The following is a 24,111-nucleotide window of genomic DNA, read 5'->3' as shown; positions in this document are numbered from 1 at the left end:
GGATATCAGCCAAGAACAGAATTATGCTAAGCTATAAAACCTCCCATGACCAGATAGCTTGCTGTCATTAACTGTTTAGGGTCAAATGTAAATAATGCTCAAGCAAGGCACCGGATGACAAAGGTGAAACAGCAAATCAGCAGAGAGAAGAAAACGTACATTTAATATATGGCCATCCTTTGGATCGCACTTGTGCTGGCCTAAGTCACACCGTAAGAAGTCTGACAACACCAGGTTTAAGTCCAACCGATTTATTTGATAGTAAACTCACAAGCTTGAGGTTCCCCTCTTCGTCAGGTGAATGGAGAGTTGCTGAGGCCAGAACTCTCCATTCACCTGACGAAGAGGGGAACCTCGAAAGCTTGTGAGTTTACTATCAAATAAATCAGTTGGACTTAAACCTGGTGTTGTCAGGCTTCTTACTGAGTTTACCCCAGTCCAACACCAGCATCTCCACATCATGACTGAGTCACACCGCCAGAAACAATGGCATATCAATCAATAGTATGCTGTGCCATACAGCTGTTAAGCCATCTGAAAACACACAATCCCACTGGGCCAAATGGCCTGTATTAACTAGATTAGAGGTGAAGAATTTACCTGAGTGCCCGGCTCAATTTCTCATAGTTCATGGTGGGCTTGTTTTTACGTTGACCCCACTTCTGGGCTACCAACTCTGGCTGGTTCAGCTTGAACTCCCCTTCGTCCCCAACCCATGAAATGCAGTCTCGTGCATCCTTGTCTGTCAGAAGCTCCAGCAGGAACTGCCAGAGCTGGATCTGCCCATTGTTACCTGAAGGCAAATACAGCAAACAACTCATTATCAAAGACATTTCTGCATTACTATATACAGGATATCAATCATCTTAGCATTTTTGGATGTATATCTAGTAGCTCTTCAAACATGGGCAGCACGATGGTATGGTGGTTAGCCATAGTGACTGTAGGAGTTTGCATGTTCTTGTGTCTGCGTGGGTTTCCTCTGGGTGCTCCTGGCCCCTCCCACAGTCCAAAGATGTGTAGGCTAGGTGGATTGCCCATGCTAAGTTGCCCCCTGGTGTCCCAAGATGTGTAGGTTAGATGATTAGCCATGCTAAGTGTGTGGGGTTATGGGGATAGGGTGGGAAGATGGACGTGGATAATATGTTCTTTTAAAGGAGTTGCTGCTGACTCGAAGAACCAAATAGTCTTTTCTGCACTGTACGGATTCTGTGATTCTATGGACAATTAAGATCCAGAGGGCACTAACAGCCAACTGTGTAATGTGGATTTGAGCTACATGTACTTCAAATTCCCTTCCCCTCTGGATTTTAATCAAGTGGCTTTGTGTGGACATTTCTTCGGTGTTTGCCTGCCAATTGCCAAATTTGTTGATTTTAATTTCATAAATTGCTATAGGAGTTGAACTCGTTATCTCTGGGCTGTTCGCCAGATGGGTATTTACTTCATTCATTTACAGAATGTGGGAGTTATGGGTTAGGCCAGCATTTACTGCCTAACCTAATTAGCCTTCAGAAGGGGGTGCTAAGCTGCAGCCTTGAATTGCTGCAGTCTGTGTGGACTCAGTATTATATATCCAGTGCTGTCAAGGAGCGAATTCCAGAATGATGGCTTCCCCTCGGTGGCTTTAAGTTAATATAGACTGTAAGGAGTGGAGACTTAGTACCAATCCAACGTAGCACTCCATTGGTTACTGCCTGCAAACTTTTATCCCATTTATCCCAACTTACTATTTCTTGTCTGCTAACACGTTCTCCATCATGCTGATATATTACCTCAACTCCAAAGCCCTTATATAGTCTATTAGCCTTTGAGGGGCACAGGGGGCAGCGATTCAGCTCATCATGCTTTTCTGGGCTCTTTATTTTACAGGATACAGAAATGTGTAGCTTGCATTAATATGCCATCTTCAACATAGAAAACATCCAGGAAGAAGAGGGGGAAATTAATGGCATAAAAGGACAGATGCCAAGCCACAACAGAAGAGGTAGGAAAAGTGCACAAAAGTCTATTCAAAAAGATGAACCCCAAAAATATCTTTAAAGATAAAGACAGAAGTGAAGAGGATAAGGAGTTGAGGCATCTGAAGGTTCTGCCATTAATTGGAGAGGGGGAATGCATTCAATGAACAAAAGACCAGAGTTTGAGGATCAGTGGTGACAGTAGAAAATGGGAAGCAGTTGCCTAGAGACTCTGCCATTAAAAGCGTGACAATGAAACAGTGGCGAGAGGAAATGCTACTGTTGGAGGTGCCAAGTTAAGACCGAGACGAAGGAGGATCTCTTTCCTCAGGAGTTTGAGTGCCTTTGGAACTCCTTAGCCACAGAGATCTTTGGGGGTAGAATCTTTGTGCATGTATATTTAAGGCTGAGGGTAGATTCTTGATCATTAAGGGAGTCAAGGATTACTGGGAAAGAACAGAAAAGTAGATGTGAGGAATGTCGGATCAGCCATGATCCTACTGAATGGTGCAGCAAGCTTGAGGGGCCGAATGGCCTACTCCTGTTCCTATTTATAAGAACATAAGAAATAGGAGCAGGAGTAGGCCAACTAGCCCTTCGAGCCTGCCCCATCATTCAATAAGATCATGGCTGACCTGTCGTGGCTCAGTTCCACATTCCCGCCCTCTCCCCATAACCCTTAATCCCCTCTCTTATCAAAAACCCATCAACCCGCGTCTTAAAAATATTTAGCGAGGTAGCCTCCGCCACTTCAACAGGCAGAGAATTCCAGAGATTCACCACCCTTTGAGTGAAGAAGTTCCTCCTCAACTCCGTTCTAAACCGCCCCTTTATCTTGAGGCTGTGCCCCCTAGTCCTACTGTCCTTTCTGAGCGGGAAGAGTCTCTCCACCTCTATCCTATCCATCCCATTCATCATCTTATACGTCTCAATGAGATCTCCCCTCATTCTTCTAAACTCTAACGAGTACAAGCCTAATTTATTCAGCCTCTCCTCATAGCTCAACCCCCTCAACTCTGGCATCAGCCTAGTAAACCTCCTCTGCACTCCCTCCAAGGCCAAAATATCCTTGCGTAAGTACAGCGCCCAAAACTGCACACAGTACTCCAGCTGCGGCCTCACCAATGCCCTATACAGCCGCAGCAAGACCTCCCTACTTTTATATTCAATCCCCCTCGCTATGAAGGCCAGCATCCCATTCGCCTTCCTGACCACCTGCTGCACCTGCAAGCTGGGTTTTTGCGACTCATGCACAAGGACCCCGAGGTCCCTCTGCACCGTCGCCTGCTGCAGTTTTTCTCCACGTAAGTAATAATCCTTCCTACCATTATTGTTATGGAGCACCAGTAGATACAGGCAGGAAAGAAAAGGGAAACTTGTGTAAGTTGAGTCATGAGCTAGCTAAATGGCAGCGAAGCATGCACGAGGGGCTGAACGGATGACTACTGCGACGATTAACATTGTAGTATTCTGATATTGCTCTAGGATCATCACTTTATCACCAAAACCCATTTGCTGCAATAATATCTCCTTACCCGTTCTATTCCCAGGTGAGCTTCTGTCTTCCCCAGAGATCCTTGGAGCACGTGGGACTTTGGCAGACTTGGGTGTTCCAGCGAAGACTTTGATGGTGGTGGGAGTTGATGACTGCACGGTTGCAGGAATTATTTGGACAGCTGAAAAGAAAGCATCACGTTTAAATGAGCTGCAGCAGGCAGATGGTGCACAGAGCCTCACTTCTACTGTTCCTGGCAATGTTCAGCTCACAAAATGAAATCTATAATTTACAGAACAGTGTTTGTACACTACATGGACAATTGATAAAGGTGCTTAAATTACAATAGCTCTTTCCCTTTCAGCAGCGGTCTCTTAAAATCAACAATGTCTGTCACTCTTGTAAAGAATGAAAAAGCATTTCTGTGACCTGGAGCTAAAAATTTACAACCACCTTCCAATCGTTTTTTTCACTAAAGAGCAATCAAAGTCTGACTGACCTCAGGCTTTACTTACTTACATAAAGTAGACTAGGCATTAAAGGCACAAGATACATTAAACACAGGTTCACTAACAGAATACCATATTGTATGGCTATACAGTAAAACACTCCTTTTATAAATTGTACATCACACTCCGAGTATTGCTGCACAGTATTTTTGCCTTTCATTTCAGTTGCTCTGTATCGGTGTTTATTTACGAGTTGCCTCCTTTCCTCCTTCAACTCATCCCAACAACATACCTTTTTAATCCTTTTCGACTCACACACTTTCATCCAGCTTCCACTTAAATGGCACACTTTGCTACCCCACACAACATACAGCATAGAAACAGGCCGTTTAGCCCTGTTGGTCCATGCTGGTGCCTTTTAGCATCTTTCTTCATTTCACTGTTAGTATAAGGTTTTATTTCCTTCCATCTTGTGCTTATCTTGCTTCCCCTTAAATACATCTATATTATTCACCTCAACTGCTCCCCGAGGTATCAAGTTATGCATTCTCACCATGCTCTGTATAAAGAAATGTCTTCTGAATTCCCCAAGTGATTTCTTGGTGGCTATCTTATTCTGATGGGCACTAGTTCTGCTCTTCATCACAAATGTAAATACTCTCCGTAGCTAATGGATTTACTTAACCTTATATGAGAACATTCGTTTAACTTTTTAAACAGCAAAATTTAAGACTAGGCTGCAATTTATCAAAAGAAAAACAGCACTACTCCTCAAGTGTCCATTACTCATTGTAAAAGGTTCACTTGGAAGCATCCCACAAGGGGAGGTTCCTGGCGCTTTGAAACTTGCTGACTGCAACAATATCCAAAAGCAACAACAGCTTGAATCCAGGCCAGACTGATGGATTGAAAGTCTCCTCCCATGAAACTAGTCTCAACTCCTTTTCAGTGGACATAAATAACCATCTCAAGAGATCACTGAGGCACGACATCCTGACCTTTTTCACCTATATAGCACAGCTGCAACTGGGTGCAAATACCTTGCTTGAGCAATAACCCAAGCCTAGATTTCTGGTTTTCATGAGAAAGGGAAAGGACAAATTTAACGTGTTCCTCACAAACACTAGAAATACCGTAATCGTGTGCAACACAGATGAGGCCCTTGTCACCACTTACACAAAGGGCTAAACAATGGTTAGCACTGCTGCCTCACAGCACCATGGACCCGGGTTTGGTTCCAGCCTTGAGTGACTATGTAGAGTTTCTATGTCCCAGTGTCCGGTTTCCTCCCACATTCCAAAGATGTATAGGTTATGTTGATTGGCCATGCTAAATTGACCCTTAATGTCCCAAGATATATAGGTTAGGGGGATTAGCAGGGTAAATAGGTGGGGTTATGGGGATAGGGCCATTGCTGCTTTTATTTCATCTCTCCTTTTGGACATGGACTCAAGCCCCTGGATGTGGAGTTCATGAAGGCTATACACAATAAAGGTAAGAGTCAGTGCAGACTTGATGGGCTGAATGGTCATCTTCTGCACTGTAGGGATTCTATGAAATGCATAATGTATCAAACGTACCCAAAATACTTCACAAGCCTGACTACAACAAAAACACAATACAGACTTAAAAGTGCGAACCAGATATGAACAAATCACCTGCTCATCAATAACATAGCAAATTTAAAAGCCTTATGCAGACAGTCATTTATGCAGCTGATAACAGTTGAAAGGTTGTGAAAATCAATACAGAACCATTGTAAAACATAGCTGTGCACTGGCCAAGTGAGCAGGGGAGGGGGGGCTAAACAGGAGTTACAGCAACAGATACACAATGTATATTCTCATCCTCATATGGAAGGCCGTACTTTGAGTTAAGTACTCACGTTGGTCAATGGTAACGGTTGCTATTTCACCGGTGTGCTCCTGGCTTGCTAACACGTCTGTAAGGCAGAAACAGGTTTCATTCATCCATTCATTCACTTACCAAAGCATTTGAATCCTATTCTCTAGAAACATCTGCCAAAGTATTTCACTATACCCCATATATAGACTTTATGTTATGGATACAAGATTTTATTCAATCAATTTAAGTGTTAGCCTCAATCATAGCTCTGTGCTGACAAGATCCTCAACAAGGATGACTGAGATGCTGGAATTAGGCTCCATAACCCCAATGGGCAGGGTTGGTTTTAGGGGACAGCAGGATGTTGGAGATGAAGAACCTATCAGGGCCACTGCAGAGGGAGATGCACATTTTTTGGGGCACTCGCATCTGTTTGACAGGTTTTTATTCCAATTCAATCAAATCAAGTCCAATTCAGAGTCTCAACAATTTGAGATATTCCCGATCCAAGCTGACAAGACAGGGCTCTCACCTCCTGTCTTGGGCTTGATCTACATGGTCCAAGCTGATTGGAGTAGGTATAGCTCCTCCTCCAAGGCTTGACCGGTGTCCCAAACCTGTGACCTCCATCACCAAGATGGACAAGGGCAGCAGGCATCTTGGAACACCATTGCTTCAAGGACCCTTTAAGTAACAATACCTGACTTGGACAAACATCATTCCTTTTTCATTGTCATTGGCTCAAACTCCTGGAGCTGTCTAATGAGTCATGAGTATGGGAGGAACTTCACCACACTGACTGCAGTGGCTCATCACAACCTTCTCAAGAGCAATTAGGGATGGATATAAATGTTGACCTTGCCAGCCACAACCAATCTGCAAGGGTGAATTCAAAACCTATATATAGCGCATGTATGTCCGACACGACAGCGCAGGGTCGTTGAGCAGAGACTGATAGCCAAGTTCTTCACAAATGAGGGTGGCCTCAACCGGGATCTTGTGTTCATGCCACACTATCTGTAACCCCCATGACTTGCAAAATCTCACTAACTGTCCTGTCTGAAGACAATACACATCTCTTTAACCTATGCTCAACACTCTCTGCACTCACATTGTCTGTATCTTTAAGACTTGATTTGCTGTACCAGTCCAATGCCAGCATCTCCACAGCAGGACTGGGATTAGCAGTGGTGTTAGCCACACACAATGGTCAGTCCTCAAAATGTTGCTAGGGGTTTGGTAGGGAGAACACCAAAATCCAATCATTAAGTGTGTGTGGCTACTGAGCTGGGACAGGCTTTGTTGCAACACCTGGATATATCATGGACTCTCAGGAAACTATAGGTGGTCCGGTTTCCTCCCATAGCCCAAAGATGTGCAGGTTAGGTTGATTGGCCATGCTAAAATTGCCCTTAGTATCCTGATATGTGTAGGTTAGAGGGATTAGTGGGTAAAATATGTAGGGATGTGGGGGTGGAACCTGGGTGGGATTGTGGTCAGTGCAGACTCGATGGGCCAAACGGCCTCTCTCTGTACTGTGGGGTTTCTATGATTTCTATGTCTGTGTGGGTTTCCTCCGGGTGCTCCGATTTCCCCTCAGTCTGAAAGACATGCTGGTTAGGTGTATTGACCCAAACAGGTGCCAGAGTGTGGCGACTAGGGGAATTTCACAGTAACTTCATCACAATGTTTTTAATCGGGAGAAGGCAGGAAGGTAAGGTTGAAGTTAAGATGGGCGGAGCAGGCTTGTGGGGCTGAGTGGCCTACTCCTGCTCTTAATTTGTCTATTTGTATGCAAGAGAGAGGAAAAACCAATCATTGAAAACTAATTGTTCAACGGTGGGCAAGAGAGCAAGGAAAAAATAAACAGGACAAAACTGACAGTGAACAAAATTCTAAGCATAATGGAAACAAACCAGAGACAAAAGTACAGATAAACCATGTTTGTGGCTAAAAGTCATGACGTGGGTACCTGACGAAGGGGCTAACCCGAAAGCTTGCGAGTATATTATCAAATAAATAGGTTGGACTAAAACCTGGTGTTGTCAGACTTTTTACTGTGGCTAAAAGGACAGATTTAGTTAACTTGGGGTTTGTGTCAGTTTTATTATGAGTGACATAATGTCACTCTCTTTCAAAACAAGTTCAATGATCAAAATTCTAATCTTCAGTCATCTGGCAAATGCATTCATTACACTTTAAGATTTATTTGTTACACAGATTTACTCACACTTCCTCAGCAATTCCAAATGGCTCCACAGAATTTCTCCTTTTGGTACTCTCTGCAGGAATTCATCCTGGCTGAGGGCACACAGGTCCTTTCCCAGGATGTTCAGATCCTTCACATCCACATCAACCATGGCAAACTCCTTCATTACCCACACTGCCCAATGCAACACCTGGTCCACTGACCACTGAATTGGATCTAGAGCAAAAAAAGGGAAACAACCAGGTGAAATGCATGCAAAGGATGTAAATTCTCAGACATCCTATTTAAAGGTGGAATTAATTCACACATAACCTCTGCAACTGTCTCATAGCTCAGAGAATAGAAACATCGATTTCAAAAAGCAAAAGCTTTTTTATGAGTGGAAAGTTTTTGATGAAATCAAAAGGAAAGTTTTAGCAGTAACACTAGATATATTCCACATTAAAAGTCAGACTGTCAGAAGTGATCTTTACCTAAAACTGAAGATAGATTCATGAAGGATTTCACTCCACCCCCATGCAAGTGACCTTCTGTCTCCAGCTTCAGAATAAATTCACCACTATGCATGGTCAGTAATCCTTCTGCAATAACACTGAGTGGAATTTAATAGGGTCTCAATCATTGGTGGGAGCTGACAGTTACGCACTCACCAGAAGCTTTGGATCGACAAGGGTCTCCTGGCCAAAAATGAGCAAGGACAAGATGGGCGTTGTGAGGGCAGGGAGGGTGAGAAGAAAAGGCAGGAACACAGCTCTCAACAGGGACCACGCTTTTCAATATTGCGTCCCTCAATCACAGTGTCTTTGACCAAAGTCCCACACCCTTCCTTAAGGACCAGTTTAGGGTCATTATGTGGGCATTAAAGGGCTTAACAAGATGTGGAGACTGCACATGAATCTTCTCATCCTGGGTTCAACTGGGGCAGAGGTAGAAAGGTGACAGCCCCTCTCTCACCTCCTGACTTGCAGCAGGGGAGGGCATTAACTTCTATCTTGTCAGTGTATCCGCACCAAACGAACTGCAGCAGTTCAAGATGGCTTACTACTACCACCGTCTAAAGGACAGTCAGGGATGGGCGCTAAATGCTGGTCTTGCCAGTAGGAATAAAAATAATAAATAAATCTAAGAGCATTTTGAATTTTTTTATGACTTTTTAGCCAACAGATGGAGTACCTGCTGTGACACTGGAAAGCAAGACAGGAAGTCATTTAGCAAGTTTTTATTTATTTATTCATTTTAAGGGATGTGGGCATTGCTGGCTGGGCCAGCATTTATTGCCATTCTTAACTGCCTCGAGTTCAGAGGGCATTTATTGTCAACCACATTGATGCAGATCTGGAGTCATAAGTAGGCCAGAACAGGTAAAGACGGCAGATTTCCTTCCCTAAAGGGCATCTGTGAACCAGATTGTTCTCAATGGTTTTATGGTCATCATTAGGCCTGTGACTGCAATTTTTTATTGAATTCAAATTTCACCATCTGCTGTGGTGGGATTTGAACCCGAGTCCCTACAGCAGTGCCCTCAGTCTTTGGATTACTAGTCCAGTGACAATATAATTAGGCCGCTGCCTCTCCCTAAACTCTGAGTGGGAACATTGTATTCTGGCCTGGACTGTTATCAAGTTGTGTCTTTATTTGAGTCTTAACAATATTTGGATAAAAAATACATGCATGGTCAGAGACTGGAAACAAAACTGGCTAAATTTCCATCATTACAGACCAGACACAGACACTGTTACACTTGGAGAGGTAGGTCATGTTATAGAGGTCTAGGACATGCAACCGATGTTGATGAGTCATTGTGAGAATAAATTACTGAAACCTCCTACACGGCTTTTAGAAAGAGAAGTGGACCAAAACAAGCATTTTCCAAATTGATGGTTTGGCTTGAATCCCCTGCCAAGTGGTTGACTCACTGACACCCAGGGAGCCAATGCCAGCAGTCATTTCATACCACACTCAACTAGCCATTGTGTGCGCGCCTCAGCTCAGAGTGTTAAGAGGCCATTTGACTAGGAGAGGCTGCACAGCAGAGCTTGATCATATCCTCAAATGCAATTTCAGTGGTAGTAGCTTGCTTGTGAGTGAAAGCGAGACCCTTGCACGTTTTCTGGTCTGGATAACGAGAGCAAAGGAAGCATTTCAACCCTGTTTAATGGCTAGCCAGATCAGTTAAAAAAAACTTGAGGGGTGTGCAGAAAAGATTTCGACACTAATGCACTCGGCTGGAGTTCCAGGATATGGATTAATGCCGCATTTCCCACCAGACTGTGAGTTCCTGACCTCAACCAGGATGTCGTGATACAGCTGGAAGTGAAAGGCGGCTAAAACTGGGAGTCAGTTCGATTCATTGTCCGTCAATCACCACTTGGGGCAGTGGCAAGAGAACAGATTTCTAATGAATTCCCTCGGCTAAGGAAACGCCATGAATTTAGCAAGAGGAAGAAACGAGGACAAAGAGAAATATACAAAAAAAATTATAATGGTGATCATTAATGACTAGCTATCAGCTGACATATGAATTGCCTCTTGTAAAATGTTTGTCGTCAGTTAGTAATCAAGATTTTACTACATTAAAGGCAGTATTTATATATAAGTTGTTGCTGCTCTGATATTTTATTCAAAGTTTCTAAATACTGCCAAGAACATGTCAAAGTGAAAAACAGTATCTGTTAGTTGTAAGGTTCTGTTCTAAAGGACAATGGAGGGGTTCAGGCCTGCTTCACAGCATGAAATTACCTCCGAATTATCAGTTTTATTCAGAAAACCCCTGCACATCTGATACTGGAAACAGAACATTGCTAAACTAGTATACTGGAGGAGTTTTCACACCATGGGAACAATGCTCACATTATAAAGGTAAAGGCAGCTCTTTTTTTGTTTATTCTTAGATGCTGGTATTGTGGACTAGGTCACCACATGTTGTCCATCCCTAATTGCCTTCGAGAAGCTGGCAATGGAGAGCTGCCTCATTGAATCACTGCGGTGTAGGAATATTCATAGTACTGTCTGGGAGGGAGTTCAAGGATTTTGACCCAGCGATAGTGAAGGAACGACAATGTAGTTCCAAGTTAGGATGATATGTGGCTTGGAGAGGAACTTACAGGTTCTAGATGCCCCTTGCATCTGCTGTCCTGTCCTTCTAGGTTGCAGATGTGGAAGGTGAGGTTGAAGGAGGCTTGGCAAGTTGCTGCAGTGCCTATTGATGCCACTGTGTCTCGTTAATGAAGGTTTAAAATGGTGAAATGGGTGTTGGTCAAATGGACTATTTTGTCCTGAATGGTGTTAAGCTTCTTGATTGGTATTGGAACCTCACTCATTCAGGCAAGTGAAGAGCATGCCATCACACTCCTGACTTGTGCCTTGTAGATGGTGGACAGGCTTTGGGGAGATGAATTACTTGTCACAGAATTCCCAGTCTCTGTTCTGCTCTTTCAGCCATCGTATTTATATGGCCAGTCCAGTTCAGTTTCTGGGTGTTGACACTGGGGGATTAAGTGACAGTGGTGCCATGGATGTAAATGGGATACAAAACTTACACATCTCAGGAATAACGGAGTAGTTGAGGATGATAGCACTAATGGGAAGCTGTAGAAGTATTGAGGGAGAAATAGGAGGATAGGTTAATAGGGTGAACTGAACTATGGTGGAAGACGACCCATGTGCAACATAATTATTGGATAAATCAAACAGACCGAGAGTCCTGATTCTGTGCTGTACATTCTGATTACATGGAAAGTAAAGTCAGTTCAGTACCATATGGTATTCCAAGATGCTCCTGCTCTTTCCGATAACCCTCGAGGGCTGCAGCCCATCGCGTCACTTGCTCAGATGTCTCATCTGGTATTGCTGTCAGTTGTTTTGATCCATCCAACGTTATCACCTGTGCTTCCTCCACAAGCTGGGCCTCGGCACCCGCCTGATGTGCTGCATCTGGGTCAATTACGACTTCAACCGTTTCAACCGGCTTAACAATCTCTAGGATGTTCAACTTTGGTTCCACTCCTGCTAAAAATAACAATGCTTAAACAAAAGTAATTGCGGAAGACACGCGTCCATCCCCAGTAACAAGGTAGTCAAGCAAACTACAGGACGATATTAATCAATTTGCAGAATGAACATGTAACTGGGGTCAAACTTTAACCCAGAAAAGTCTGTGGTGATGCCGTTTAGCAGGAAGACTAAATAGCTTCTGTGCTCTTTGGAAAATAAGAATCTAAATGGGATAGGGAAGTTATACAAAACATTAGTAAGGCCACACTTGGAATACTGTGTACAGTTCTGGTCACCCTATTATAGAAAGGATATTACAAAACTAGAAAGAGTACAGAAATGATTTACTAGGATGCTGCCGGAACTTGATGGCTTGAGTTATAAGGAAAAGCTGGACAGACTGGGATTTTTCTTCCCTGGAGCACAGGAAGCTTAGGGGCGATCTTATAGAGGTCTATAAAATAATGAGGGGCATAGATCAGCTAGATAGTCAACATCTTTTCCCACAGGTAGGCAGTCTAAAGCTAGGGGGCATAGGTTTATGGTGAGAGGGGACAGATACAGAAGGATACCAAGGGATAATGTTTCCCCACACAGAGGGTAGTGAGTGTCTGGAACAAGCTGCCAGAGGTAGCAGCAGAGGGAGGTACAATTTCGTCTTTTACATAGCATTTAGACAGTTACATGGATAAGTTGGCTATAGAGGGATATGGGCCAAATGCGGGCAATTGGAACAAGCCTGGCGGTTAAAAAAAGGGCGGCATGTACAAGTTGATCCAAAGGGCCTGTTACCATTCTGTAAATCTCTATTTATGAAAGAAATCTGGGAGCATAGAAGGACAAATCATTAAAGATAGTGACATGAGTTAATAAGGCCATAAAATAACAAAGGATCATTTCTGGAGCGATGGATTAGACTTGTAAAGAACCTCAGCTAGAACTCACTTTGAATGGTCTTACAGTTCTAGTTTTTATATTAAACAAATGAAAGAGAAGGACTGGAGAAAGCTCAAGAAAGATTTACAAAGTTGATACCAGTCCTGAGTGGTTTCATATGCATTAGGAAAAGCTGAATAACTGGGGGCTCTTTTCCCATTCAGAAGACAGATGGTATCCCCACATATTTACCCCACTAATCCCTCTAACTGATCACATCTCGGCACACTAAGGGTTAATTTAGCATGTCCAATCAACCTAACCAGCACGTCTTTTGGACTGTGGGAGGAAACCGGAGCACCCAGGGGAAACGCACGCAGACACAGGGAGAAGGTGCAGACTTCGCACAGATAATGACCCAAGTCGGGAATTGAACCCGGGTCCTTGGAGCTGTGAGGCAGCAGTGTTAACCATTGTGCCGCTTTATCCCAGGAAAGCGGCGAGCTCAGTTTCCTATCTAGGCCAAACTAACTGATCTCATCCAGGGCTCCTGTCAGAGAGTTGCTATTGTTTCAATGCTCCTGGGCTAAGCAATGGGAGACTAAACAAATGGTGATTGTAAAACAAATTTATAGCCTACAGGGAAAAGTCTGGAAAGCTGCTTTTACATCTGTTGTTAGTGCCGTCATGTTTTTTTTGGGTCTTACTGGCGACCAGCCTTGGCAAACCCAGCAAGTTTAACTTGGGGCTGTCACCAGCAGTGGCACTAGTGTCCTATTTATATAGGATTATAGGCAAATTAGGATGCAATTCTGATCACGCTCCTTATACAGGTCCAGTAATGCTCCTGACAGCTGGAGGGAGGTGGATGACGAGGAGGTGGAGAGCAAAAAACTAAAAGAAGAAAAAAAAATCTGGGAACATGCCAATAAATTTCTGATTAGGCTTCCTTCAATCAGTCTGGTTAGGTCATGCTTCCTGAATAGGAAAAATATGTCTGTTTTTAGGCCTTGAACACAGCACGTAATGCAAGGTCAAGCTGTTCTAAGATTTAGACCAAACGTACCTTGTCTGGAAATGACTTCCACACTGAGTTGAACAGAGCCATCAGTTTTTACTCCTTGGTCAAATAGACTGCGGTTAGGATCCAGCTATAACAGATGATAGGCAAAGCAAGAAACCTTATTAGATTCAAAGGGCATTCCAAATCCAATTCATTAGATATAATTCTACGTCAGAAAGAAAAGCTGATAGTTATACGAGTAGATGTTGGCAATAGAGGCAGAGAACTACTATCCACAGCGCAAAATCAATTGGAGGAGCTAAGATAGGGTTGTAGGACTAGAGTAGGAAGCAAGCAGGCAGCATAGTAGCACAGTGGCTAGCACTGCAGCTTCACAGCACCAGGGACACGGTTCAATGCCCGGCTTGGGTCACTATCTGTGTGGAGTTTGCACGTTCTCCCCGTGTCTGCATGGGTTTCCTCCAGGTGCTCTGGTTTCCTCCCACAGTTTGAAAGATGTGCTGGTTAAGTGCATTGACCTGAACAGGTGCCAGAGTGTGGCGACTAGGGGAATTTCACAATAACTTCACTGCAGTGTTAATGTAAGCCTTACTTGTGACTAATAAAGAAAGTATCCTTTAAGGTAGAATTTAAGGGAGGTAACAAAAGTCAATCAAAGAATCAAGTTTTGAGGAATTGCTGAAGGAGATTCCAAGAGATACAGGCAGAGTATAGGGATTTTTAAAAATAATATTCTTTCATGGGACGGGAGCATCACTGGCAAGGCCAACATTTTGATGGTCATCCTTAATTGCTTTTTAACTGAGTGGCTTGCTAGGCTACTTCAGGGGGCATTTTAGAGATAACTACATTGCTGTGGATTTGGAATCACATATAGACCACGACCAGATAAAAATGGCGATTTCCATCCCTAAATGACATTCGTGAACCAAAAGGGCTTGACAACAATCGTGATGATGATAGTCACCTTTACTGAGGCTAGCTTTCAATTCCATATTTATTAAATGAATTTACATTCCACCACCTGCCATGATGGGATTTGAATCCCTGTCCCCACAGCATTAGCCTGCATCTCTGGATTACTAATCCAGTGACATTTCTATTAAGCCATCATTCCCCCTATAATGTTATGGCGGAAGTCTCAAGCTCCAATACTGGAGCAGAGGGAAAGCATAGTTCGGGTCATTCCGGAAGTGAAAGGAACTTTTAAAGGGGCTTGATAGGAATGATGATGTTGATGATTCAGGAATAGATGTGCTGGAAGAGAAGGAGTCAGTGGAAGACCGTGAAGATAGGGCGTTTGGAATTTAAAACTTAGTAAGGGACATGCTTTGGCAGCATAGGTGGCAGCACACTGGCACAGTGGTTAGCACTGCTGCTTCGCAGCACCAGGGACCTGGGTTCAATGTGTATGTAGTCTGTGTGGAGTTGCACGTTCTCCCTGTGTTTGCACAGGTTGCCATGGTTTCCTCCCACAATCCAAAGATGTGCGAGTTAGGTGGATTGGCTATGTTAAATTGCGCCTCATATCAGAGGATTAGCAGGGTAAATTGCCCTTTAGTATCAGGAGAACCGGGCCCAGGTGGGATTGTAGTTGGTGCAGACTAGATGGGCCGAACGGCCTCCTCATTCACTGTAGAATTCTATGGTGTGGGGTTACGGGAATAGGGTCTGGGTGGGATTGTGGTTGATGCACACCTGATGGGCCAAATGGCCTCCTTCTGCACTGTAGGGACTCTGATTCTATAACAGGATCTGTGAGCATCAGATTCCCATACTGGTCAAGCCTGTAACATTTCCCACATGACATTCTATTTAAAACTAGATTCCTTTCATTTTCCTTTTGGTTGTCCTAGGTTCTGTGCCAACAGTGGCAAGGGGGGGGGTGGGGTGGCTGTGACTGTCAACATCTATCCAGTTTTAACTTTAAGTTTATTTATTATTGTCACGAGTAGGTTTATATTAACACTCCAGTGAAGTTGACGTGAAAATCCCCTAATTGCCACGCTCAAGACGTATGAAGCACTGGGTAAATAGAATTAAGAAACAGATCTACTGCGATCTATTTGAATGGTGGGGCATGGCCAGTGCACCTAACCAGCACATCTTTCGGACTGTGGGAGGAAACTGGAGCACCTGGAGGAAACCCATGCAGACAAGGGGAGAATGTGCAAACTCTGCTCAGAATATGACCCAAGCCAGGACCTGACGGATAGGTCTCTGGAGCTGTAAGAAACAGTGCTAATCATCGTGCTTCCAAAATCCCTGGAAGCAAAATATCAGGAAAGTACCAAGAATAACTCAATTGGAAGCACTAGCTGAAAAGCACCAAACATACCAAATGCCGCAGGATGAACTAGGAGCCCATCAATATAGGAAATTGGACAGCCATATCCTGCCCACAGTCACAGCATGCAATACTCAAAAAATAATGTTGCACTCTTGAGAAAACTTTAATCAAATCTTCTTATTCTTTACCAGAATATCTTGGAGACAAATCTCGTGTGCTTCTAAAGAACACTGAAGGCGTGGCTCTAAGAGCTTCTTGAGGTTGCCAATGGGCTCATTGATGTCTATGGACTGGCTCACAAACTCTGCTGTGGTGATGGTTGTCTGCTCTGCAATGCTGAAAAGCAAATAAAAATGGAATAAGAAGCTTTTTAAAAAGCTTTTCCTAGTCCGTCATTTGAATTGTTCTCTAAAGAACAACTGAGATTGGACTTTTTTCATTTTACATTGCATGCAATCCACATAATAGATGGAAAACACTCATTTCTGCCCTCACCTGTTTAAAGTAGGCCATTCAGCTGCTTGATTTGTTGTACCATTCAAGCTGATCACAGTAGGTCTGTTTTTTAATTCCATTTACCCGCTGTTGCTACATATCGCTCGAGATCCTTAACTGACAAAAATCTATTGATCGCAGTTTTGTAAATTCCAACTACTGCTCCAATCTGCTCTAACCTCCACCTACCCCTTGACCACGCCCTTCCTCACATTCACAGACTCTGGGGAAAGAGAATTCCAGATTTAAAATTTTCTGTAGTATGAGACAGTGCTTCTTGGTTGCACTTCTGAGCAGTTGAGATGTTACTTTATTATGATCTCTTGTTCTTGACTTTCCCCATGGGTGGGGGTGGGGCAGCAGCAGCATGGGGACGAGCGTGGGCACTTCCTTGCACCTTCCCCCTATTGAATACTTGTACATTTTTAACCTCTAGATGAACCCTCAATCTTCGATATGCAAGGGAACACACATCAAGGTTTCAGATATGGGAACAGGTAAGTGAAGGAATATTGCTTGCACCATAAGAGGAGTCATGACATGAAGATATTGGACTGAATTTAAAAGGACCATCATTAAAAAGGTGTATTTGAATTTATGGTCAGTGTTCACAGTGTAAAATAGTCTCCAACCCGCACACTGAGATAGTATTTGAAATCAAGAGACTAGAAATAAAAACATAAAAACTCCTAACCTGACTGGAGGCACACTTTTGAAATTATAGTAAAGGGCCATTGTTGGAAGCAGAGAAGGAGCTTCATTCTTCACCTAACTGTACCTGCTCTGTCCTTGCTGTTACCCCATTGATAAAAGTACCCCATTTCCCAACAGCAGATGATTCCTCTCCATGCAACGAAAAAGATCATTCATTAAAAAAAACACAAATTAAACAAAATCACTGAGCAAGAAGAACCCATACAACATTCAATCAATTGCACTAATCGATACACTTATTGAGAGTGCAGAGTCTGTAGAAACATTTTCCAGTGTACCTCTCTTCTGTGCAATGCCGTTTCTCCTCGCCATCTATTTCTATTTCTATTTCTGCTGATCTCTTTGTCATGGTTGTGGGCTCTGGAACTCACAATCTGCATTTAAAGTAAAGTAAGACATTTTTTAGTAAAGAACGTTCCACGTAATTGATCTGAAAAATGAAACACATATGACATGGTTGGGAAGCTGCAGAATGAAATGTACTATCTGTCAAAATGATCAACTTACAGCTTCCTTATCACAATATCATTTCAAAGTCTTTCCCCTCCCCAATTCTATTCTCATCTTGAAGATGCTGACTGATGTTCAGTTTAGGCTGAACTCTGTGGTGTCTATTTTTCATGCACGACTATTCACGTACACCTTTCAGATGAGATTGAGGCTTGCTTAAGTGAATGCAAAGGATCCTATTGTGAAGCAGGGCCGGGGGAGGTCACCCCAGTGTCCTGGCCAATATTTATCCCTCAATCAACATCGCAAAAACAGGTCACCTGGCCATCATCACATCGCTGCACATCAAAGCCTTGCTGAGTGCAAATTAGCTGCTGTGTTTCCCATTTTAATCACCGTGACTACACCTTAAAAATACTTCATTGGGTCATCCAGAGGTCATGGAAGGTGCTACATAAATGCAAGCAAGTCTTTCTTTTCGACTTGGAAAAACTATGGTCTTTTTAAGGGTTGTATTATTTAGCACTGGATCACTTTGTGTGTTCGTGCACTGACTTATTCACAGGAGTGGGAGTTATGCGGAGGTGAGAGAAAACAGAAGCTCAAAGATATTTTCAGACAAAGGCAACTGTTTACATTTCCACAAATTTGAACAAAGTATTGCTATAATCAGTGCCCTAAACTTTGGGGGGGGTGGGGGTGGTACTGGTGTGCAGAGAGGTGCTTGAGGCATTTCAAAGTGGTCACATTATTTGCTGTTGTACATATTTTCGGATCTACTTTAAACAAAACATTCTCTTTTACATGCTAAATTGGTGATTAATAAGGCAGTTTACCAAAATGTTAAAATCATCAGCAACTGGTTTGCCACAAAGGGTTTAAATAAAATTGTTACAGGATCTACCAACACCTCACTGTCTAAAAACTCCAGCGCTGAATCACACAGATCAAATAGGTGCATCTAGGTCCATGGCAAGTTGCACAACTTTAACTAGGCCAGCAGTTGAGGACACTTCAGCTGGATTAATTTCTCTGGAATTAGGGAAGGAAAAGTGAATTGTATTAAATTTGCCCCAGTTGCAAAGTAGACATTCTTAACTCTCAAGTGTTAACTTTCTGAAAGTACACACAAATGTGGCCATCTTAAGCCTATTTCAAAACAAGTCAAACTTCAAAGGGTTTGCACACTGCAGAGTGTAAACTGAAAGGTTACTGTAAACTCGGATTTTATCAATTTGGTCTGCTACAACTAAAAAATCTAAATACATTGAGAACACCCCAAACATCCACTGTCAAATCATCATCATTGGAAAAAAATCCATCTTGGAGGTGTTGGCAACTCTAATAAGGTATTACATATTACCTATTTAATTGTCCAAAGGATAATAACATGAGACTGCAGTCAGGGGGCAGATCAGGTAGAGGTAATTAGTGAATGGTTTTTTTTAAAATAGCAATCCAGCAGCCATCACAACTTTTTATCTGATGCCAGCTCAGAATTCAGTTTCATCACTTGATGCGGGTAGGCAAGTGGAAATTTAAGTATTCAAGCACTTGGCTTGTTATTTCAGTACTGTAACTGCTAGGTTATCATAACTTTTAGCTTTACAGGTTTAAAAACATGACCACTCAAGTATGGTGACATGCAAATATTCCCAGCACAAAGAAATGGGGCGAAGAGAAAGGGAGACATAAATATGTGAAAACTTCACATCTCCAATCCTTTGATATGAACAAAAAAGCTGCCTTGCTATTTAATAAAAGAAATAGATACTGAGTATCCATACATCTAACTTCTCCATTAATGACTGCAAAGACCTTTCACTGATTACCAACAACCTGCATCTTCAACACCAATCTCATAATCTTGTTCTGCAAATTGCATAACCATGACTGAAAAAAATCCACCTCATTGCCAGTTTGGTTTCACATCTACAAGTTAATAACTTTTATGCGTCCTCTTACAAATTAGATACCTCCAGGTCTCTAATCAGCAGCAATGTTCAATTCTGGTGCAGAAAACAGTTTTGAATCATTATGCACTTGATTAGGGAAAAAAAAAATCACTCCAGGCTTCTTGATGCCACATTTAGTTTATCCAGTGTTTAGCTTAGTAACGCATCAGAAAGGCACAGGTTTGGTCTCTACACTACAATACTAGCACATTTTGACAGCACAAGCACTATAATTAACCACAACATAGCTGGCTTATTGGAGGAGAGTTGGTCAGGGTGGAGAAAGTAGATAGGATTCTAAATTCCGATTGCTATTTTTTGATCTCAAAGAGAAAGTGCACAGGATCAATACTGCTCAAATGAATAGGACGCAAGGTTAAGCACCTGTACTGATTCCAGGGATGAAAGAGTTGATGTATGAGGAAAGATTATACAGTCCGGGCTTATACTTGCTGGAGTTTAGAAGGATGAGGGGGATCTGAACGAGATATATAAAATTTTAAATGGGATTGATAAAGTAAATATAGACCAATTGTTTCCCCTTATGGGGTAATCTAGAACCAGAGGTCACAGAAATAGGTTGAGGCATGGTAGATTTAAAACTGAGATGAGGACATACTACTTCTCACAGAGAGTGGTGAATGTGTGGGACTCGCTGCCCTATAGCGCAGTGGAGTCTGAACCATCGAATAGTTTCAAGAAGGAGATAGATATATTTCTAATAAAAAAAGGAATAAGGGGATATGGGGAATAGATGGAGAGCTAGATTTGAGACCAGGGAGAAATTAGCCATGATCTGATTAAATGACTGAGCAGGTTCAAAGGGCTGAATTGCGTACTTCTGCTCCTAATTCCTATGTTCTGATATACCTGTGGCCAGCTACCCATAACAGTCCTAATTTCCTTAGAGAAATTTACACCCTCTTTGGCAAACCTCAACAAAGGGTCTCCTAAGAGTGCGTCAGATGAATGAACGGGTTGCACTTCACAGTTTACAATTTCCCTACGGGAGACATCAGCATTTAGCAGCACAAGTTAATCACCATAGCTGGGCACACACAATTCAATTAGGGTAACGGGGAGAACAGGGGCTGCATGATCTCCATGCCCAATCTAATCATTTCATGCACATCTTTTCAATAGTCACAAATTGTGTGGTGGCACAGTGATTAGCACTGCTGCTTCACAGTGCCAGGGGCCCAAGTTCGATTCATGGTTTGGGTCACTGTCTGTGAGGAATCATCACATTTTCCCAGTGTCTGTGTGGGTTTCCTCCCTGAAAGATGTGCTAGTTAGGTGGATTGGCCATGCCAAATTCTCCCTCAGTGTACCTGAACAGGTGCCAGAGTGTGATGACTGGGGGAATTTTCACAGTAACTTCATTGCATTGTTATTGTAAGCCTATTTGTGACATTAATAGAAATAAACTTAAAAAAAAACTGTTTATCTAAATTTGGAGCAACTTTCTTCCATTTACAAGCCAAATTTAGGCATCCTTACACGCATGCTGATTTAAACCCTCAGAAATAACCCCAATCTAGTGGGGACCTGAGGTCACTGCAGCAACCTCAGCTGATAAATGGCATTGATTTTTTTTAAAATTAAAGTCAATTGGTTCCACTGTAATTTTCCCTCTCTAGCTTTGAGGCCATTTGAAGCTAATTCACCTGCATTGCAGAGATAATTTACTTTTGGGAGAAAGAGGGAAAAATAAAGAGCATTCTGTAATGTTCACTTGCAAAGCTTAAAGTCAGCAGACACCAACATTAAGTAAATAGCACATAAAGATTCAACAGGGAATGCAGAATGTGGATGTTGCTATCACACAGGGCAGTTGAGGCGAATAGTAAAGATCCATTTTAGGTCACTGTGCGCTGGATTCTACGTGAATGTAAAATAAGTGAATTATCTAGGCCAATATTCCAACAAAGCAGCAGGAGTACTTTGTTATTGGAGGTGCCATCCTTTGGGCAACATATTAAATTGAGACACTATCTGCCTGAACCGGTGGCTGTTAAAGATGCTTGACCTTATTTGAAGAGCAGGGCGTTCTCAAGTTTCCTGGCCAACAATTGCTCCCTCAAGCATCAACAGATTAACCACTTGCTCAACACTCAGCTGCTTACAGGGCACCAGCCTTCACAACAGTCAGTGTGTTCCTTAAATAATCAATTTCACGATCAGACATTTCAGTCCAAAGCATGCATTATTACAAATGCATGTACTGCAGCACTAGCTTGGGCAGAGGTGTAGCAACTCTGCAGCGTTGTACTTAAAAAGAAATCTGAGCACAAATCATGACAATAAAAAAGCGAGGCAAGGAAAAAGTGCAGGAAAAAAAGTGGGAGATGTCCCAAGCGCAGGGTAGGGCAATTTGTTTTGGAACAAGAAAGGGAGGTTAATGATTCCGGTGAAGACACTTTGATAGAATTTCTGATGGCAAATTTGGACAGTGCCTGGAGACATTATTCTGATCTACATAACCAATGACAAACGACTTGGTGTTAAGACGATGGTATGAGTGATTGAAGTAATGAATTTAAATGTCACACTGGAGACATGCTGCACAATAACAGCTGAAGTGCAAGGTTTCCTCTAATGGATTCGAGCGGTTCACATAAGAACATAAGAACATAAGAAATAGGAGCAGGAGTAGGCCATCTGGCCCTTCGAGCCTGCCCCGCCATTCAATAAGATCATGGCTGATCTGTCGTGGCTCAGTTCCACTTTCCCGCCCTCTCCCCATAACCCTTAATCCCCTCTCTTATCAAAAACCCATCAACCCGCTTCTTAAAAATATTTAGCGAGGCAGCCTCCACCACTTCAACGGGCAGAGAATTCCAGAGATTCACCACCCTTTGAGTGAAGAAGTTCCTCCTCAACTCCGTTCTGAACCGCCCCCCCTTTATCTTGAGGCTGTGCCCCCTAGTCCTACTGTCTTTTTTGAGCGGGAAGAGTCTTTCCACCTCTATCCTATCCATCCCATTCATCATCTTATACGTCTCAATGAGATCTCCCCTCATTCTTCTAAACTCTAACGAGTACAAGCCTAGTTTATTCAGCCTCTCCTCATAGCTCAACCCCCTCAACTCCGGTATCAGCCTAGTAAACCTCCTCTGCACTCCCTCCAAGGCCAAAATATCCTTGCGCAGGTGCGGCGCCCAAAACTGCACACAGTACTCCAGCTGCGGCCTCACCAATGCCCTATACAGCTGCAGCAAGACCTCCCTACTTTTATATTCAATCCCCCTCGCTATGAAGGCCAGCATCCCATTCGCCTTCCTGACCACCTGCTGCACCTGCAGGCTGGGTTTTTGCGACTCATGCACAAGGACCCCGAGGTCCCTCTGCACCGTCGCCTGCTGCAGTTTTTCGCCCCGTAAGTAACAGTCCTTCCTACCATTCTTCCTACCAAAGTGGACCACCTCACACTTGCCAACATTAAATTCCATTTGCCATTTCCTGGCCCATTCGCCCAGCCTATCTAGATCCTTCTGCAGACTCTCCACACCCTCCGCACAATTTGCCTTTCCCCCAATCTTGGTGTCATCAGCAAATTTCGACACCCTACACTCGGTTCCCTCCTCCAGATCATCAGTATAAATGGTAAATAGCTGAGGCCCCAGCACCGACCCCTGGGGCACCCCACTAGTCACCAACCGCCAATCCGAATAGCACCCATTGACCCCCACTCTCTGCCTCCTATTTGACAACCAATCCTCTATCCACGCTAACACCCTACCCCCAACTCCATGTCCTCTGACCTTCTGCAGTAACCTCTTGTGAGGTACCTTATCAAACGCCTTCTGAAAATCCAGAAAGACCACATCCACCGGCTCTCCTCTATCCACCGCCCTAGACACATCCTCATAGAACTCCAGTAAATTTGTCAGACACGACTTCCCTTTAATGAAACCGTGTTGCGTCTGCCCTATCAAGCAATTCCCTTCAAGATGCCTCGCAATTTCCTCCTTAATGACGGATTCTAACATTTTACCTACCACAGACGTTAAACTAACCGGCCTGTAATTCCCCGCCTTTTGCCTGGCACCCTTCTTAAACAACGGCGTAACATTAGCCGTTTTCCAATCCTCCGGCACTTCCCCGGAATCCAGCGACGTCTGGAAAATAACCACCAAGGCATCCACTATCACCTCCGCCATTTCTTTCAGAACCCTCGGATGCATTCCATCCGGTCCTGGGGACTTGTCCACAATCAGCCCCTCCAGTCTGTCGCGCACCACCTCTCTAGTAACAGTAATGTCATTAAGACCCTCCAGTCCTACCACCTTTCCATCGCTAACACCCGGCAAATTATTCACGTCCTCCTCCGTGAAGACAGAAACAAAAAAGTT

At 43.3% G+C, this 24,111-nt stretch overlaps 1 protein-coding gene across 2 annotated transcripts in view; it reads right to left on the bottom strand.

The window, feature by feature from the left end:
- The window catches only part of gabpa (GA binding protein transcription factor subunit alpha), a 45,036-nt gene that overhangs the window by 4,562 nt on the left and 16,363 nt on the right, over nt 1-24,111 (bottom strand). For both annotated transcript variants that reach the window (XM_080203393.1, XM_080203394.1), the window contains exons 3-10: nt 17,630-17,725; nt 16,331-16,478; nt 13,895-13,979; nt 11,716-11,964; nt 7,981-8,175; nt 5,791-5,847; nt 3,497-3,637; nt 601-793 (exon numbers count right to left, since the gene is read on the bottom strand). In XM_080203393.1, the coding sequence (XP_080059519.1) occupies nt 601-793; nt 3,497-3,637; nt 5,791-5,847; nt 7,981-8,175; nt 11,716-11,964; nt 13,895-13,979; nt 16,331-16,478; nt 17,630-17,700 (1,139 nt within the window). In that variant the 5' untranslated portion in view covers nt 17,701-17,725. The remainder of the gene's footprint in view (nt 1-600; nt 794-3,496; nt 3,638-5,790; nt 5,848-7,980; nt 8,176-11,715; nt 11,965-13,894; nt 13,980-16,330; nt 16,479-17,629; nt 17,726-24,111) is intronic.

The sequence above is a fragment of the Carcharhinus amblyrhynchos genome, chromosome 15 (genome assembly GCF_965287045.1).
Source record: "Carcharhinus amblyrhynchos chromosome 15, sCarAmb.v2.hapA, whole genome shotgun sequence".
Lineage (NCBI taxonomy): Eukaryota > Metazoa > Chordata > Chondrichthyes > Carcharhiniformes > Carcharhinidae > Carcharhinus > Carcharhinus amblyrhynchos.
This window is presented reverse-complemented; position numbering and strand designations above follow the sequence as displayed.